Genomic DNA, 18,543 nt, shown 5'->3' with positions numbered 1-18,543 from the left:
CCACCCAGCCCCTCTGCCTGGAGAGAAGTCAGTTGGCAGTTTGGGTGACCCTCCGGGTGCTGGTTCTCAGGTGCCTGCTGCGCCATCTGTCCGTTCTTCCACCCGAGTGATGCTTCGCTTGGGTTTGGGTTTGACCTATTTCTCCTTGGATTTTTTGGTGGAGGAACCAGACCATTTGTCCCATCCGGATTTGCCCGTCTGTCCTCGTGGTGCTTACCTTGCCCCGCCCCCCATAGTTCCTCTGAACTAGCAGTTACGTCCAGGCCCTAATGACGCCCAGGTTCGGGGGTTTGCTTTGGAGAACAGGTGACCCTGCACTTCATGTGGCACGACAGCTGGTCGTCTGACTTTTTAACTTGCAGCCATTTACACAGCCTCTGAAGGCCCACTGGCGGAAGTTAGCTCCCTCCTTCCCTCTCCCTGTCCTCTCCCTTCCTCTCCAGGTAACTATTTTTTAAAACTTTTTGGGGTTTCCCTTTATTATTTATTTTAGAAATATGGGCAGAAATACTTTATTTTCCTCATTTCTTACACAAAAGAATGTTACCCACACTCGAAATATACCCTAGGGAGTCTCCCTGGGAACCTCCCTTTCACGGCCCATACATGAGGGGTGGCTGTGCCGTATCGGGTTCACCGTCTCCTGCTAGGCGTTGGGGTTTTTGCCAGGCCTGCAGCACAAGCTGCCGACACCAACAGCCTTGTGCCTGAGAGTCCACTTGTATTTTTGCCAGCGTGTCCTCAGGACGGGTTTCGAGATGTAAGATTGCTCTGGGTCAAAGGGCAAGTACATAGCAGTTTGGCTGGGTGTTACCAATTCCCCAGCACAGCGCAGGGAGGTGTGGCGCCTTCTCTGAGGCCGGGGCCGAGGATGTAACGTGGCCTTGGAATCCGTTGTTTTGAAGATCCGTCAGGATAATGCAGGTGAAGTGCCGCACAGGGTCTGGTGTGTGGAAGTGCCAGGACGCATTGGCAGCGTGAAGACGAATGCCAGTGCAGGCTGGTTGCTGAGGGCTGAGGAGCCGGAATGGCCAGAGTGGAGTCCGCTTTGCAGGTGGCAGCCCGCCGGAGAGAAGAACGGTCTCCGTGGCTTTCAGAGTTGGCCTGTCGGCCCGTCTTTGGCCCGCGTTCTGATTTAGACCACAGGCAGGCGCTGCCTGGGCCCTGCTGCTCGGAGGCTGTCGGCAAAGGCGCAGGAAATGCTTTGCGGCCACCTCCATGAGGGGTGCCTGGGTGACCTTCCAGAAGCCCGCCTCGGCACAGGTCCTTCGCTCTGCTGGTGGGCAGGGAAGGGGCCGATAACCCAGGAATGCATTCCTCAGAGTGTTTCAGACAAAATGTAAAAGTGGTAAGACACGCTGGAAGTTTTCAGAATCCTTCCAAGGCACAACTGAGAACGACGCGTGTAAGGACCTGGGCTCCCTGCGGGGGACGGTCTTGTGGGGAAGTGGCTGTGGCCTCTGCACCAACAGGTTCCTAGCGCTTACCCCTGAGTCAGAACTTGGAACCGCAAATGGACTGGTGGCTTCCTGAGGCTGTGTGCAGACGTGTGTGTGTGTGTGTGTGTGTGTGTGTGTGTGTGTGTGTAAGCCCTCTTCCTCTGCATGAGGTTATCAACAGATCTGTGACCCCCACATGGTTCAGAAACTCAGTCCTAAGCCGTCTTCTTTTCTGTTTTGAAGGATGTTGCAGCTCGAGGCTTAGATCTCCCTCAAGTCACATGGATTGTTCAGGTAATTTTTTAGTTGTTAAGGTGTGAGCTCGAGGCAGGAATATATGATCATGAGTAGATGCGCTGGCTTTAAGTAGAATAATTATTATTACCCTCCTGGGTGTTGCCCTGGTAACCAGGCAGCAACCGGCCTTATCTGCACAATTCTCCTGACATCTTTCCTTACCTCAGCCCACCTGACTGCTGCTGCAGCAAACAGCCAGCCTGCAATCTTGGGAGGGGCCCGCTGCTCCCAGCTCCAGACTTAACGCATGTCACACGCAAAGTTCCAGCAATTTGAAAATAACAGGAGTTACCCGGGCCCCTGGGAGGCCTCATTGTGTCCAGGAGGAGATGGCTCAGCTGTCCTGAGAGCCGTGTCCTGTACATTGACCTGCAGGGGGCAATTAAGTCCCTGACAGCATCTTACACAGACCGAGAGCCTTAGACACTTTGCCAGAGGGTATGGGCATTAGCGCTAGGGCCTGGTGGTTTTCGTTGTTTTTTCTTTTCGTTAGTCTGCAGAGTGGTATTTTCAAGCCCTCTGAGTGCGGGCCAGGGGAGACATGCCCTGTTTACGTGAATCATGGTTTATTCACATTCTGGTGCAGCCACACGCCTGTCACTGGCTGGGGAATCTCTGCTCCCCGCAGGTGATCGCTGTGTGACGAGAGGCGCCAAGTCTTTCTTCCTGCTGGCCTCAGAGCGAGTTAAAGATGAGGAGGCGAGGGTGGCTGGGATGTGTGCAAGGCCAGACACAGAGGCGGCCATTTAGAGCCTTATATTGTGAATATTGGCTAGTCTGATATGCCCTCTGACCTTTGATTCATGTAGCAGCAGAGGGCAAAAAGGAGAATGAATATAGGGTCAGTTTTGATGACGGTGAAGTTCTTGCCATAGACGACATATGATGCTGTGCGGAATACACCCGCTGAGTTCTAGAACCCCTCTTCCCTGAGTCAGGAGCACCGTCCGTGGGGCAGGAGCACGTCCCTGTGGGGAGGAAGCTCCGCTCCGCTGGGACCGAGGGCTGCAGGCAGGTGGCGGAGACCAGCTCCTGGGGCCCAGCCCAGAGCTGACCTCCGGTCAAAGTAATCGGCCCCTTGCTCTTTGCCTGTCAGCCTCCTCTGCGGCCTCACCTCCACTGCTGTCTGCCAGGGAGCAGGCCAAGGTCATGTGGTCGTCTGCAGAGGTTTGCCCCACCTGCCCACGCTTTCACCTTGCACAGTTACCTCCGTGAAAAGATGCAGATAGGAAGCTGCAGAGACCTGTGGAGAAGTAAAATTAGAAGGGAGGTACTGGGACGAGGAGACATCTCGTTTATCTGAAACTTGGCCGCTGTTCACGCCGGCCTGTCAGCCTTGTTATTTCCAATGAAGCAGGAGTTTCAGGGTTGAGTGACTTCTCCTTGTGATTGTGTTAGGGTAACCATAGCACCAGGATTTAATTCCTGGGATACCTGGAGGCAGGTGAGGGGTATTGCACTTCCAATTAATGGCAGTCCCTTGATCTGTGAATGCCTTCATTTCTGTTGCCCTTTTTAGTACAACGCTCCGTCTTCAGCCGCGGAATACATCCACCGGATCGGGAGAACCGCCCGCATTGGCTGCCACGGGAGCAGCCTGCTCTTCTTGGCTCCTTCGGAGGCAGAATATGTCAGCTCGCTGGCTTCTCACAAAATCAAGTGAGTCAGAAACCCGCGCGGCTCCGGCTGATCTCACCTAATTAACTTTCTGTCGCTTCTTATAGCGGCTGGGCCTTGTAAGCTGACGAAGAGCCATTAACCCTTGTGATCCCTAAATGAGTCCCAGAATAGCCAGTGGCAACAGCTAAAACCCTTCATGCCATCAGCACATGACAACTTCCATTGCGTCGTGAGACTAAGTCATAGGACGACCTGTCGCCTCCGTGTTTCTTGCAGGGAGGCCCGTGTTTCGTTCTCTGACAGCCGGCTTCTTGTAGACCGTTCTGTTCACGATTTTTATTTCTTGCAATTAATGTTTTGTACCTTTGAAGGTGGTTTATCTTTGTTCTATTTTGTTTAGTTTTTAATCCTTACCTGAGGATATTTTTCCCATTGCTTCTCAGAGAGAGTGGAAGGGAGGGAGAGAGAAACATCCATGTGAGAGGCACATCAATAGATTGCCTCCTGCTCGCGCCCTGACCAGGGGCAGGGAGCAAACCCGAAACCCAGGTTTGTGCCCTTGACTGGGAATCGAACCGAGACCCTTTGATGTGTGGGCTGATGGCCGTTTAGCAACATTAACCAGGGTGAAGATGGTTTATCTTTGAAAAAAGGAATACTTTTTACTCCTCATACAGTTCCCCTTCCCTCAGGGAAACAAACCCGGAAGGAAGTGCTGGGTGGCCACTGGAGTGTGTGCACACGCACAGGCAGCTCTGGCCCCATCTTGTCAGGCCTGGTCAGGTGGCAGCACCTCCCTGTCCCCTACCTGAAGCCCCGGTCCAGCCCTGGTCACGGCGCAGAGGACTCGGTGGCGTGGGAGCTGCGCCAGGGGCTCCTGTCACACCTGACCTCCCTGAGGAGAGACGGGAAAGGCACTGAGCGTGGCGCTTTCCTCGGGGCCAGGAGTTACAGTGCAAGCGCGAAGAACCCACAGGAGCCCAGGAATTAATATTTTATCGTATTTTCCACACAACCTCTGGCACCTGACCTAACAAAGTCTAATGATAGGCTTCTAAAGTTTTTACACTGGTCCACGTTCCAGAACTTCTGCTCAGACATAGCACAGAGGTGCACCCCATGTCCTGGAGGCACCGGGAGAGCTGTGTCTGCCGAGGGTACCCTGAAAGCCACCGGGAGCCGCCAGTGACGCCGGCGCTCAGCTCGCCGCACGGCTGAGTGTGGGGTCTTGCCTGCTGGTGCTTCCCTTTGCCCAGGCCTGTGCTCTCTCTAAAGCATCCAGTAACACTGCAGGGCTCTCTCCTGGGCAATCATTGCCCCCCACATCTGATCCTGCTCTGGGGGACCCCAGGCCAACCACTGGGAGAGATGGGTGCACAAGGCGTCCCCCCCACCCCCACCCCCCAGTACCTGCAGGGCTCCGCTCTCACCCTCTCGGCACTCTGTCGGGGTTGCTGGTGTGCGCTCATGGCCTGTGGCTTATTCAGAAAATGTGTCTGATCTCCTTGGGTTGGGGGAGGCGGGGTCCCCTCCTCGGAAGTCTGGTCAGTTTCAAGTGGGCTCATTTAATGTCTCATCCTGATACAGTTTTCCATGGAATGGTGGTTTCATTTGTGTCGGGAAGACCTGCTTATTTTATCTTACTTAGGAGAGAGAGCTCATGCTGGCCACTCACTCGTCACCAAGAGCTTCATCTTGGACTTGGAGAGGAAGTTCAGGAGGATGAGGATAGGGAACACCGGGAGAGGAAGGGAGTGTAGTCTTGTGGCAGGAGGATACCAGCTGGTGGAAGAACATTCACTTAGGGGAAAGGCCGTAGGGTCCAAGCTCACGGGCTTCTGCCCCGAAAAGTCACCCATGGACGTGCCTGGGCCCGAACCCCTGACTGCGTCTCGGGCTAGTGTGAGCCGCTCAGTGACGCTCAGACCCGGGTCACGGTGCACAGCCAGGCGCCAGCGTCCCGTGTCCACGTGAGGAAGGGTGTATTGTATGTTGGACATCTAATATAGACTGTTCTTAGACTTAATACAAAAAAATGAAATCTCATAAGAACTAATAGCAGAGTGCACTGTGGAAAGAAGCAGATGTAAACATTTTTGGAATCCAAAAGGTACTCCTAAATATTTATTATTTGTTTTTAGAATTTTTATGAATTGATTTTTAGAGAGAAACATCGATTTGTTGTTCTATTTACTTAGGCATTCGTTGGTTGCTTCTTGTATGTGTCCCGACCAGGGATCAAACCTGAAACCTTGGCGTATAGGGATGACACTCTTAACCAGCTGAGCTACCTGACCAGGGTGGAACTCCTAAATATTTTTTAAAAATTTAAAGGAGGAGAATGTGTGTGTGTTTTATGCTCAAGAACCCGAGAGCCAGGCAGCGGGATGCTGGGATGGCTGGTGAGTTGCAGGGAAGATTCGGGACGGTAGCAAGGCCCTCACACACCTGGCTGCCGGCTCACACTCTGCAGTTCACGTTAGCAGATGGGGCGGGAGACAGGTGCCCTGCTCGTGGCCGCCTCCTTCGAAACGCTGAGGACTTGGTTTCTAGTCCTTTGACTTCTTTGTGCTTGCCAACTCCTTCACTTGGCCCACTTTAATGAAAGGAGAAGTTTCTAAGGAAAGTCGTCATTGGTTTATTAAAATGTAAGTGCTTCATCAAAACGTGTGTTTCTTAGATCAGGCATAAGACAGTTCCCTGAATTTATTTATCTCCCTCTTCTTGAGTAAGGTGGGTGGTTCAGATCTGTTGATAGAGCCATCAGTAAGCAGAGCAGATGCGCTTTGTTCCTCAGAAGCAAAGGTTTCTGAGGATGGGAGGAGGGCCCTTCACACGGTAAGGCGCCCCAGTGCACGCTCAGCTCCTGTTCCCGGAGGTCAGCGGTCCAGCTTGTCATGCGGACCCACGCACCACGTAGCAGCGGGCCCTGGCGGGCATGCCGACGCTGCCGTGCGCTGGGGAGAGCTGGCCTTCGGTGGCATGTGCAGTTCTTTGTGTCCCTGACTGTGAGTGGCATTATTCCTTTTTTTCTGCCTGTTCAAGGTTTGACCCCAGGTTCTTATGCTGCTTTTACTTCTGTATTCCTCCTTTATTTGTCCTCCAGCAAGAAAGGGCTGAACAGAGCAAGTCAGACAGTCAGGAAAAGATGGGATTGGGCTGAGTTTTCACCCTCCTTCAGACGTCCAGGCACAAATATGAGGCGAATTCAAAGCCGGAAGAGTCCTCTCTCGTATGAAAAATAGATTTCCCAAGAAATCAGGAGCATCCCCCGCTCCTTCCCTCCAGTAACCACTCCGCCTTCCCGGCTGACTCCTGCTGCACAAAGATCTCCCGTATCCATGGGGCCCGAGCTGCAGAGGGGGCTGCGGGCTGGGAGCAGGCAGGGAAGTGGTGACACATTTCAGGTAAATAGCTGTCAGAGACGTGACATTTTCATTCATAGCTTCGGCAGAGTAACCTTTAGGGGAAAGGGGGAGCAGTGCCTGGTCCCACATAAGAGCTTGCTGTTCGTGTTTAATCTGCCGTTACATTTTTTAACAAACAACAACGTATGAGAAAATCACTTATTTTTTTATGATCTGTTTTTCTGCCCCAGAACTCCCCCTTCCTTCTCCCTTCTCCCTTCTCCCTGGGAAGTGCCGTCAGCCGCTCCCGGCTCCTTGGTCTCTGATACGTGCCGGCTGAGCGCGGTGGACTCCTCTGCAGGCAGGTTGGCCGGCTGTCTGGGCCCTCGTGGCTCTGGCCGTGACCGCTGCCCACATTCTGCTCTCAGCCGTTTGCACATCGCTCCGCCTTCCCAGAGAGCATGCTCCCCACCTTAGTGCTTAGGAGACGGCCGTGAAGACCCTTCGGGCGGATTGGAGGAGTAGACAGCAGGTGGTGGCCCCTTAACCTTCCCTGGGCGCTCACCCCAACAGTTAGGGATCCTGAGCTCGCCCCGCCTTTTTATTAAATTCTAAAACAAAAGGACTGTCTGAAATGTTTTTATTTTATCATCTCTTGCTCAAGTCAACATATCAATAACAAGACCTCCTTATTTAGTTTTTGAGGCTTATTAAGAAGTAATGACATTTGCCCTGACCAGGTAGCTCATTTGGTAAGAGCGTCGTCCTGATATGCCAAGGTTGTGGGTTGGATCCCCGGTCAGGGCACATGCAAGAATCAACCAATGAATGCATACATAAGTGGAACAACAAATCGATGTTTCTCTCTCTTTCTCCCTCTCTAAAACCAGGAGGAAAGGAGGAAGGGAGGGAGGGAAAATCTAAATGCAGCCCACTTAAAATTCCCCCGGGAGGAAGGGACTTACTGGGACTAGTCCCCCGTCCCTTCCTCCCAGGTTCCTGGGGGTGAGGCCAGGCCCTCCCTGTGCGGCGCTTCTGCGTTACATCTGCCACGAGAAAGGCCAGGCCCGGGCGTCGGACCGGGCAGTTGGAGAGAAGGAGTGTTTATTGTGCTCTGCTCTTCCTCTCACAGCACTTCTGAGATGAAGATGGAGGATATTCTGTCTGTTCTGACAAGGGATGATTCTTTCCAAGCCAGACGCGGTGGTGGCCAGGTGAGTTTTACTGTTTACTGTTTGCTGCTGACAGATGTGACTCTCTTCTCCACTGGGGTAGCGGGGATTTTGTACGGATGGTTGTGTCCTATCAAGTAAAGTGCATATTTGAGGACCAGCAAGTTCAGATGAGGCCAAATCTGATTGAGTCTTTTCTCTCCGTTGCTTCTGGGTGTTTGCTGGTCTCATCCAGTGAATGGGCCAGCGTCTTCCTGGAAGTCCGCCCGGCAGGCCGGCAGGCTTCCCGCCCCAGGCCACCCCTCGGCCTTACCGCGTCCACAGGCATTTCCCACCCAGCCCGGCGGGCCCTGTCCGACTGTCACCAAGGACAACTGACTAGGCCGTCCAGCCAAGACCGCACGTCTCTTTTCAGACACACTTAGTTCATCCCTTTGCTTGATGTGTGCAGCACACAGGAAGAGGAAAGTTGAGGTCATTGAGAAGAAAAATGTTTATTGCCCGTGCAGTTCCATACGGGGTCCTGAGCAGCGGCCGCTCCTTTCCTCGGCTGTCTCCCTGCCAGGCAGGCCTTCCCCACCGGGCCTGCCCTCACTCAGCATCACAGTGTGTGAGTGTGCGAGGGAGGGTGTGGTGTTGCTGTCAGTAACTTTGTCTATGATATACTAATTATTTGGATATTTCACATTTGTTTTCTGATGCCTGAGGATAGACTGGAAAATCAGAGCCAAATAGACCAAGCTTAAAGAGGTTTTTTATCTGTTAGCGTGTGTGCTAATTTGGATCGATATTCTCCCCGAGTCGGGGACTGGGCTTGCCTGGCCCTGACGGAAGTTCTCTTGGTCGGAGAATGCGGAGGGAAAGGAGAGGAATATCAGCGCCTGTCGCCTCTGAGCTCTGGACTCGGGACTCCACTAGGCTGTTCTCGGGCTCGGTCTCGTTTAGCCCCCCACTCTGTAGAGGAGGAAACCGAGGCTGCGGAGGTGAAGGGACGTTGGCAAGGGCGCACTAGTCATTCGTCGTCCTGGGATGCGAGAGCAAGCAGTCTGATTTCAAAGCACACACCCTTACACACCAGTATCCCCCCTGTAGCAGCTAATGGACTACAGGAAAATGGACTACATTCCTTTTTTTTTTTTTAAATATATTTTATTGATTTTTTACAGAGAGGAGAGAGGAATAGAGAGTTAGAAACATCGATCAGCTGCCTCCTGCACACCTCCTACTGGGGATGTGCCCGCAACCAAGGTACATGCCCTTGACCGGAATCGAACCCAGGACCCTTGAGTCCGCAGGCCGACGCTCTATCCCCTGAGCCAAACCGGTTTCGCCTGGACTACATTCCTTTTTATAGAGGTCATGGTAACCGTTTTTATAGAACTGAAAATTGGTGGATAAATGGTACACAACAAAGCTCCCTGTGAGTAAGGAAAGCGGTTAAAGACTCAGCTGATCCACAAGCTGTGTCAGGCGATGTTTGGTGGGAACCCTCCCCGCCACAGTGGACTCAGGACCCCCCTCCTAAGAGTGTACTCTCCAGGCAGTTGACCGGTGACCAACAGCACGCCTGGTCTTGGCACGCCTCTGCTCTTCTGGAGCGGTTGCAGGTTCTAGTTAAGGTTTTTAACGTCCCCACAACTTTCCTGGTGGCCCCGGGGAGCTCTGCGGGATGCGCAGGGCCCGGGCGAGCTGTTGGAGGGGGCCGTGGCAGAGTGGTTCGGAGCATGGTCTCGGGTCACTCCTGGTCCCCCTTCCCAGCGGGGTGACTGGGCTCTGCTGGCCCTTCTAGTCCTCAGTTTCTTCGTAGTAAACATGACGGTGGTTTCTTCTCATGAGGACGCTGGAGGATGGAGTAAGAAATAGCCCAAAACCCCAGCACAGCTACTGTAGGGCATTGGTTATTATTGCTGTGGTTCTTACCAATCATTGCCATGTTGTCACATCACTTCATAGCAGATGTGGCATCAGAGCCCGCTCAGTGACACCAAGCCTTCTGCGATGGCACCAGGAGCGGGAGGTTAGCATCTGCCTGCTCCTCGGAAACGAGAGCAAAGCGGTGAGGCCGCAGCTGACACAGGAAGGTCCGCTCAGCCCCTTTCACGGAGACGCTCTGCGCCGGCCCTGGTGGAGGTGTCCACCCGGGTTGTGGGGTGCATCACGGGGCCTCCTGCAGGACATTCCCCGAAGGAGGAGCAGCGCAGCTGCGGCCCCTCTGCTCCGCAGGACACGGGCCCTTTCCTAGCGTCCGCCCCTGTGGCCTTGCAGTCCGGTTTTCCTCGAGCCTGTGCCTTGGCCCGAGGCCAGCCTGAAGCCTTGCTGGGCCCAGAGGGCCAGACCCAGGGTCGCACACTGGGGGGGAGTCCTTGCTTCACAGCTAGTGGTTCTGCACTGGGGGCCGGTTAGCCTCTCCCAGCCTTGGGTTTTCCATCGGTAAAATGGGGAGAACCAGAGTGCCCATCTCGTAGGGTGGTGGGGAGGTTTAAATGAGTTGAGGCATAGAGCACCCTGCACACACTCTACACCCCAGTCCCCTGCCCTGATGCAGTGTTGTGATATTTTTAAGGTTTGATGGTCCTTGTTTTTAAAAAGAAAAGTGCTAAGCAAGGGTGGGCATTCATTGACACCAAAACACCCAGTTAACCTAGAAAACGAAGTTACTCCTCCTGGGTTCTAGGTGTCCTGTTGATGAAAATCTGACTTGTTTGACCCATTTTATCTTGAATTCAGAGGACAAAGAACAAATACACTAAATTGACAATATTACTCCTGATCACGTGGACACAGCCTGAGCGTTGTGAGCAGCAGGAGGAGTAGAGTGGAGGCGGGGTCCGGCCTTCGGTTCTGGTTGTCGCAGGAAGGCCAGTGCGTCTTGTGGCTGGTCTCAGCGGGGGCAGCCCACGCCAGTGCTGGCAGGCAGGAGTGGGCCCGGGGGACGGACCTCCCCCACGCGGAGCCGGGCGGCTCACTGCACTGCCCTCCCCACTCACCTGGTTGAAGTCCGTTGTAAATGTCCCTTTGGCACGTACGTTTCTGGGCTCCTGTATACAGAAAGCAAACCAGGGAAGCACCTGTCAAATGTATATTTCATATTTAGGCACATAAAATATATATGGCTGCGCCTGGGTGTACGAGCTCACCCACCTACAAAGAGAATGCATTTGATCTTTCCACTTTTCTGGGAAGCACTCAGAAGTTTCCAGGGAATAAAACTCAGCTTGGCAATAAAGTGATTAAAACAAAATCCTTCCACTTAGTTTTAAAATGCCTTAGAAGTTAGCAATGTCAGGACACAGGCTTCCCTCCGCAAAACCACTCTCCCCGCTCCTGCTCCCACTGAACACTTTACAACAACAATTGGGTGCTGTAATCTTCAACTCATCTGTTGTTTCTTGATAGGCGTGGGATTGTCTTCAAAGTGTGCACAGCGCGCGCACACACACACGTTTTTTCTGTGAGGTTTTTTTGTCCCGTGAAATATGCCTGTAAACTTATCCTCACAAAAACTGTCACTGGCCTCGCAAGACATTGAAATTAAAATAAGATCACCAGCCCTTGCATCGTGCCCTTGGATCGTCTGTTCTCTCCGGATCAGTAGGGTCTCCCAGACAGAGGGGCTGAGTGTGTGCAGCTGTTGGAAATGTGTCTTTCCAAACGGCCCTCGGTCCACTAGTCGCCGGCTGGCTTCATTAGCCAGCACTGAGTCTGTGCCTTCGAGGTGCCAGAGCGTCCTGTGGGGCTCACGTGCCCTCGGGGCCTGACCCACCCTCATTAGGGGAGCAGCTTACCTGTCTGGGCTGAGCGCACTGCGTCACTCTGCCCCTCTGTCTTCAGTTTAAATTTAGACTGTCCTCCCCAGAAGACAGCTGAGAAGTGCCTCACTCGCTCTCAGGAGGGGCACTTTTAAATGGAGTGTCTCTGGGAGTGGGTGGGGGTAAGGCATGCTTTTTCTAAAGTATATTATATTTTCTGCCACTAACTTTTCTCATTTTGACTAAAACTGACCTCATCATTTCAGACGTGTGAACCCAGTTTTAACGCCTCTTTCTACATATTCCACTTGTATACACACTCACATTTTTATATGTGTGTATATGTAATTTTTTTTTTTTTGGTTGGGGAAAAAAGATGCCTCATTTTGAAACCTAAAGGGGGGAATAAGAAAAGCCCTTTGTAATATATTGCCATATTATCACTAAATCCCCTGACAGTTGTGTCACAGAAGCAAGTCACCTGTCACTTAAGCTTGAGGTCTCTTTAATTTTCTCCTGGAATTCGCACCAGGCTGTCTTTAATTTGAGGCCTTTATTGGAATTCTGAACCCTCTCTGCCTCCCTGGCTCTCAGATCTATTCTGAGAGCTGTTACAGAATGTATACAATAACCAACAGAGGGATTCGGAGGCTGAGTCTGTTTATTTAACACTCTGGAGGGATTTTTGTGCTTATTCGGTCCTGGCTGCCCGGCTTTCAATATCGCTTTGACAGCCATTCTGCCCTTCTCATTAATTTTAAACAGTTAAAACACAGGAAAAAGAGGGAAAAGTTTTCATTATTAAAGTGCTTTACTTTTTAATAACAGAGGATTCTGTCCGCCAGGGGAAAGGGCATCCTCGCTAATTTCACATTCGTATCTTTAAGAAAACGCGAGGAAGGTGACAGTCGCGCTGCGGAGGTGGCTTAACGAAAGGCGGGCAGCACAGAAAGTTTGCGTTTCACATCAGTTCATCGGGTGCAGAAATCCTTGCTAATGACAACAGCTAATGTCCACTTTCGTAACACGGCTCCGCGGTGACTTTCCTCCCGCCATTTGAGTGGAGGATGCCCTTAGGGGCCTGTGCTGTGAAACCAGCCAGACTGTCACCCGCCAAACAGGGAGCAGGAATGATTTGATTAAATGAAAACATTTTCAGGGTGTTCAGTCTCTCTTAATACAGAGGTGAATGTCGATTCTAAAGAATGGGGCTTTTCTTCTCTCCCTTTGTTCTTCCCTGGCAGCTCAGAGCGAGAGGCTCAGGCGTCTGGGTCAGGCCGGCAGCCGGCCAGGCGCTCCTGTCCTCTGCGGGGTCAGAAGGACCGAGCTGGGCGGCCTGGTTCTCCCCCGTGCCTCACGGGAGGGTGCAGCAGAGGCTGGTAGCCCCATTCACAGAGTCAGCGTGTTAGCCACATGGGGCTGCACCGCGTGTTCTTTGGCGTCTCCGTTTCTCCTTCAAGCATGCGTGTTTGTTTTAGGATGTGTAAGAAACGAAACACTCATTGGGGCGGGTGGGGGGGCTATAAGGCATGGAAACCTTTGCAGTGGTTAAAGGATGAAACCATTTTGTTAACATGTCCGCTCTGTAGGGTCTTTCAATGCATGCAGATGCGATTTCTTATAGGGAGCGGTTTGCTGGGACAGCCCATGCCTTAACGGGTTCCTGGGAACTCCGCACGGGGGCTGAAAGGAGGAGCTGAACAGCCTGGGAATGGGGAAGTGCTCTCTGGAATCCAGGGGAGGGCGAAGTTCAGGCAGCTCACCGGGAGCTCGCCCAGAGGAGCGGCCACTCCGTGGGCGGGTGAGGGAGGGGAGATCTGGGGCCTCAGGAGGGACAAGAATCATTTGAGAACAACTTTGCTTCATTGGTCTTTTAAATGCCTGAATTGGACCTGGAAAATTCCAGAGTGTCTCCAGTGGACTTTCAATTTGAACATGAGTGATAAGAGGCCAGGAAGAAAAGTTAGTAAATAAGTAAATAAACACACAGACCGCGTCTGCTCCGTCACAAAGCCATCCTCGTCTTTGCCCGACTGGAACATCTTCATGGCCCCCTTTTTCCCTGGTAATATTGAGAGGATTACCCTGTTGGCCCCGAGGTGGTTACTGTGTGATTTCACTGTTATTAAATCTATTATAAACTGCTTCATTATTCCTGCCTCTGACTGTCTCTCCTTTAATCCTCCCGCCACCCTCCCAGCAACCCCAGGCTGTTGGCCCCCAGGAAACCCAAGAGCGAGCCACGGTCTTGCAGACGGTGTTTGAGGATTACGTGCACTCCTGCGAGGGGACGGTCGCCTGGGCAAAGAGAGGTCAGTCCGTCTCCAGGTGCTTGTGGGTGGCCAGCCCGGCGGAGAGCACGCGCTCACCTCCGCCCGCTCACCCGACAGACAGGTCGAGAGGCCGAGCGGGCGTCTGTGCTCACCGGCAAAAGCCTTCAATCTCCCTAATGCTGCGGGGTTGGGAGGCAGGCACGGAAGGCTTTAAAGTGATATTAAATGTTAATTTCATCCTTCCGTGTGGTTTGCACAAATGAGGCTTTATCTCGGCTTACATCACGACTAGAGCTTTGACCCAGCAGTGTGGGGCTTAGCGATCCATTTTTCTCCTTTGAAAACTGGATAGGAGAGATATGACCTGTCAGTAGAAATACCTGTAGAGATGGAAATTAGAGGTGACGTACGGGCTGGCGATATTCGACCTAAGCAGTGCCTGTTTAAGAGGACAAAGAAAAACGAGAAAGCACCCAATTCTCAGGGCGTTTACAAAAGAGTTGGGCATTAATCTAATATTCAGACCCTTTACAGGGTAAGTTGTCTCCTGGGATCACCAAGCATAAGGTGTGGGCTCAACAGTTCACTTGAGTGCGGAGCGGAGTGGAGGGCTGGCGGCTTCTGCGGAGGAGCTTCGTGTGACCTGGGCTAGTGAGACTTCCTCCATGTTGGGAGGGCCACAGTTCTGGGTAGTTACCTGCTGGTTTTCTGTCTGTTTTGTTCATCTTTACACGAGGGTATTTTAGAGAGTGGGAGGGGGCAGGAGGGGGAGAGAGAGAGACATTGATGTGAGAAGGACACATTTACTGGTTGCCTCTTGAATGCACCCCAACCAGGGGCCAGGGATCAAACCTGTAACCCAGATACGTGCCCTTGATCGGGAATCGAACCTGAGACCCTTCGGTGCTGGGGCCAACGCTAACCACTGAGCAACTGTTTTGAGAAAAATGCCTGGCTGGCTTACCAACACGGCAGGTCCTCAGAGAACATCGTTTTGTCCAACATGGTTTTGTTAAAATGTTGGTGAGACGCTGCAGGAACTCGGCTCTTGTTTAAATCAGTGAGGCTGTGGTGAAGCCATTTCTGTTACACGTCGCTTTGCTTAAAGCGCAGAACCTGTCCAGGACGTTAAATGAAGACTCACTGTGTACAAACACCATGGCATCCTCTCTTTTCTTCTTATGAACTGAAATTTCTTTTCTAAAATCATTTAACAAATACGTGTGTTGAGTTGGGCACTGTTCTAGGTGCTTGGGATACGCCGGATCAAACCAGACAAAAATCCTTACCTTTCTGACATTCCAGCGGGAGGGTGACAGCGAGTACAACGAACATATTAAATAAATTACACACAAATTAGTCTATGAGAAGGTGACCTGAACTATGTCAAACATGGAGCAGAAGACGGGCTGCGAAGGGGTGGCAGGGCAGAGCGCATTGTAATTAAGGGGTCAGAGTGAGCGCTGTTGTTAGGGTGACAGCAAAAACTCAGAGGTCAGGCCCCTGGCGGGATTCCAGGCAGTGGGACTCAGGAAGTCAGCCTGGGGGCAGAGGCCGATCACAGCAAGGGCCCGGGTCAGCCTGCCTCCGATGGGAGCTGTCAGAGGGCTTGGGGCAGCGCTGTGTGTGGCCTGACAGGGACTTCAAAAGAATGGATTTGGGGGCAAGGGGGAAAGCTGGGGGACGGGCCACAGGGCAATCATGGCCATCAGGAAATAGCTGGTAAACGTGGGTCGGTCAGCCAGTATCACCTAGTTCCTGTCATGTACTTAGCACTCTGAGAGCAGGCCAACTGCACAGGGTGAAGGTGAAGTCCCAGTATTCGCCCCATAACCGCTGGTACCTAATCAGCATGCATCCTTCCAGCCTGGGGTCTGGTACTAGCCTAAACAAAATCTTGGCATTTCCCTGACGTGAATCCAACAGCTCCTAAGGGGTTTCCGAAGAACCTACCTTAGCGGCTCTGCAGAGTTGGGCTCTTTGCAGTGCGTTAGGCAGACTCAGCTTGCGGTGCTGTACATGACGAGGCTCTGCTGCGAATGGCAGGGTTAACGCACGCTGCGGTGAAAGAAGTCAGCCAGACCACAGGTGTGGGCAGTATTCTGGCGAGACCAGAACTGCTTGAAGGTGTCTGGGTCATAGGAGTGAACGTTACAGGAACTGATCCTTAGGGATGTGGTTTTGTGTCTTCTCATCATTACCATTGACCTTGTTAACACCAAGAAGCAAACAGAGGCACTTGTCTTCCTTTGAAAGGCAAGTGGGGTGGGGCCACTCCCCATCCATTTCATACCAGGAAGGAAATAGATGTATCTTTGTTCTTATCGGCTAATTGATTTCCACACCAGATTCATGTGGCCTGGGACAGACTGCAGGTGGCGAGTCTCAGTCACCCCTTCAGGCCTCCAGCTCTGCTCTGCCTGTCTCTCCTGTCACTGAGGACTGGGCTGGGGGGCGGGGGGGGGGGGGGGGGGTTGGGGGATTTACACGTAACTGCACTGCAAACATGTTGAATTTACAACATGGGCCAGCTACCACACCCCATAAGTGATGCTATCTTTTGCATTTCAGTCTTTTGCATATGCAAAACCCCACTCCTGACTTGCCTCCCTTTATGCCTTTTCAGAACCCACCTCATGAATAATTAACAAAGCAGCTGGGTTTTGCCTTTGTGGCAGAAAACTAGTTGGAAACTGGGCCAAGTATGCATTTGTTTTCCTTTCGAATTTTCTGACCCAGTCACTTCATAACCAGCATTAATGTTGTCGGTCTCCAGAAGCACTAACCCCCTTTTCCCTCATTTCTGCATCTTTTTAGCTAGAGATTCAAGTGGCAAAAATAGTGGTAACAAAAGTTTGAGCTCCAGACTCGTAAGTGGAATCCTTTCCCTGCAAATTCCCACTTCTCCTGCGGTTTGCTCACCCCCACCCCCACCCCCATCTTCAGGCCTCCCCGAAGAGCAGAGGCTGCTGTGTGAGGAGTTAGGTTTGGCTTGGAAGGGAACTTCTCAGAGTCAGGACAGCCCAGGGCGTCGGGCAGGTCAGCCACTCCTCGCAGTGGGTCAGAGGCAGGCCAGGCCGGGCCTTTGTCGCTCAGAGGAGGACACCGAGCCGCCCCCGGCCCCTTCCTCTGGGTGGTGGTCACAGTGATGTCAGGGCGGGAGGTGTGGGGGCCTGTACTCTGGGCAGACGGGTGCTCCTCTGGGGCCAGGCTGGACTTGGCTCCCTGCTGCCTCCTTGAGCCTAAGCGTCCATAAGACCATCTTTCCTGGTCAGATGCCAGGAGTAAATGTCATCCTTTGAAAAAGGGCAAGATGTCCATGCAGGGTACTTCAACATAGATTTCCCCTCATTCATCAGCCCTCTGGCTCTGAGCCGGGACTCGGTGACTATGGAGTGCTCCCACTCTGGCCACAGCTTCCTCCCTCGTCCCAAGCAAACCTCCGCTTCCACTCCTTCTCTGCTCTCCGCTTGTCCTGGCCCCGCAGCCCGTTCACTCTGCAGTCTTGACGGCCCCTCGGAAGGTCCGGCACGAAGCTGCCATGCCCCCGAACTGCCTGCTTCTCTGGGTCATCCCAACATGGGCACCCACGCTAGGGTGTGAGGACGACCAGCCGTCCCCGTCCCCAGTGAGACGGGGGCCTGGAGGACAGGGAGGTTCAGAAAAAATGCTGCCTGGCCAGTGGTCCTGGGAGAAAGCACTCCCGCCACTTCTGGGCAAACTCAGTTTCCATGTAAGGGCTGTGGCCCCCACGTCTCCTGGGGCAGAGGCTCTTGGGGTTGGTGTGGGGCGAGGAGGAATGGGGAGCAGGCAGAAGTGGGGGCTGGTCTGCTTCAGCAGAGGGCAGGGCTGAATGAGAGGCCTGAGCCAGTGTTTGGTTATAGACATGAACAGCGAAATTCATTGCCTTGGCTTCAGTCTGGTTTCTTAGACGAGGAAATGGTGGGGGCTGGGAAGGGGTGGAGGAGAGGCCTGGGCTCCTGGGCCGGGCAGGCATGTGCTTTGCTCTCTGAGGACGGGATCTGTGGCTCTGTCTGGAGCCTGCTGTCAGAACCCTCCGAGCAGCAGGAGCCATTGGCAGCGTGAGAGGTTTTCTTTGAAAAAAGCAGCCAGTCCCCAGATATGAAAAAGGGGAGTAAGCACAGACTTAGAGAGGGGTGCAGAGGAGTTGCCTTGGTTATTATTTCTCATCGATTGGGAAAAGGAGTTCACTTTGCTCAGTAAATAGAGCTTTGATGGATTCCCAGGACCTTCCCGGAGCTGATCTGCTAAAATGACACTTTTTATTACTGTTCATAAACGCCAGTCTCCGGGTGCTGCTGGGATATTACGGTTAAGCTGCGGGCAAACTTGCCAGTCCAGTGGCTCGGCAAGCCGGCAAGGGAGGCTGCTGTTCAGTGCCCGCCTCCCCCAGGCATGCCCGCTGCGCTCTGGTGCAGGAGACTGGCTGGGAGGTACAGTGCGCAGCAGTGGCCAGGGACGCTTTGGGAGCAGCCCCGCCTGCCCGGCCCTGCCCGGCCCTGCCCGGCCCTGCCCGGCCCGTGAGAAAGGGCAGACACTCCATTTTCGTTGTCCCTGCAGATACTCAGGGGAAATCTTCCCTCAAAGGGGTGTGAGTGGAGGTGGCCAGAGCTTCACCCTCCTGG

The 18,543-nt window shown here is 53.0% G+C and overlaps 1 protein-coding gene across 1 annotated transcript in view; it reads left to right on the top strand.

The window, feature by feature from the left end:
* The window catches only part of DDX31 (DEAD-box helicase 31), a 57,218-nt gene that overhangs the window by 28,015 nt on the left and 10,660 nt on the right, over window positions 1-18,543 (top strand). Inside the window, exons 15-18 of the mRNA XM_008152701.3 lie at window positions 1,683-1,733; window positions 3,256-3,395; window positions 7,836-7,917; window positions 13,825-13,936. Coding sequence (XP_008150923.1) covers window positions 1,683-1,733; window positions 3,256-3,395; window positions 7,836-7,917; window positions 13,825-13,936 — 385 coding nt within the window. The remainder of the gene's footprint in view (window positions 1-1,682; window positions 1,734-3,255; window positions 3,396-7,835; window positions 7,918-13,824; window positions 13,937-18,543) is intronic.

The sequence above is a fragment of the Eptesicus fuscus genome, chromosome 15 (assembly GCF_027574615.1).
Source record: "Eptesicus fuscus isolate TK198812 chromosome 15, DD_ASM_mEF_20220401, whole genome shotgun sequence".
In the NCBI taxonomy this organism is placed as follows: domain Eukaryota; kingdom Metazoa; phylum Chordata; class Mammalia; order Chiroptera; family Vespertilionidae; genus Eptesicus; species Eptesicus fuscus.
This window is presented reverse-complemented; position numbering and strand designations above follow the sequence as displayed.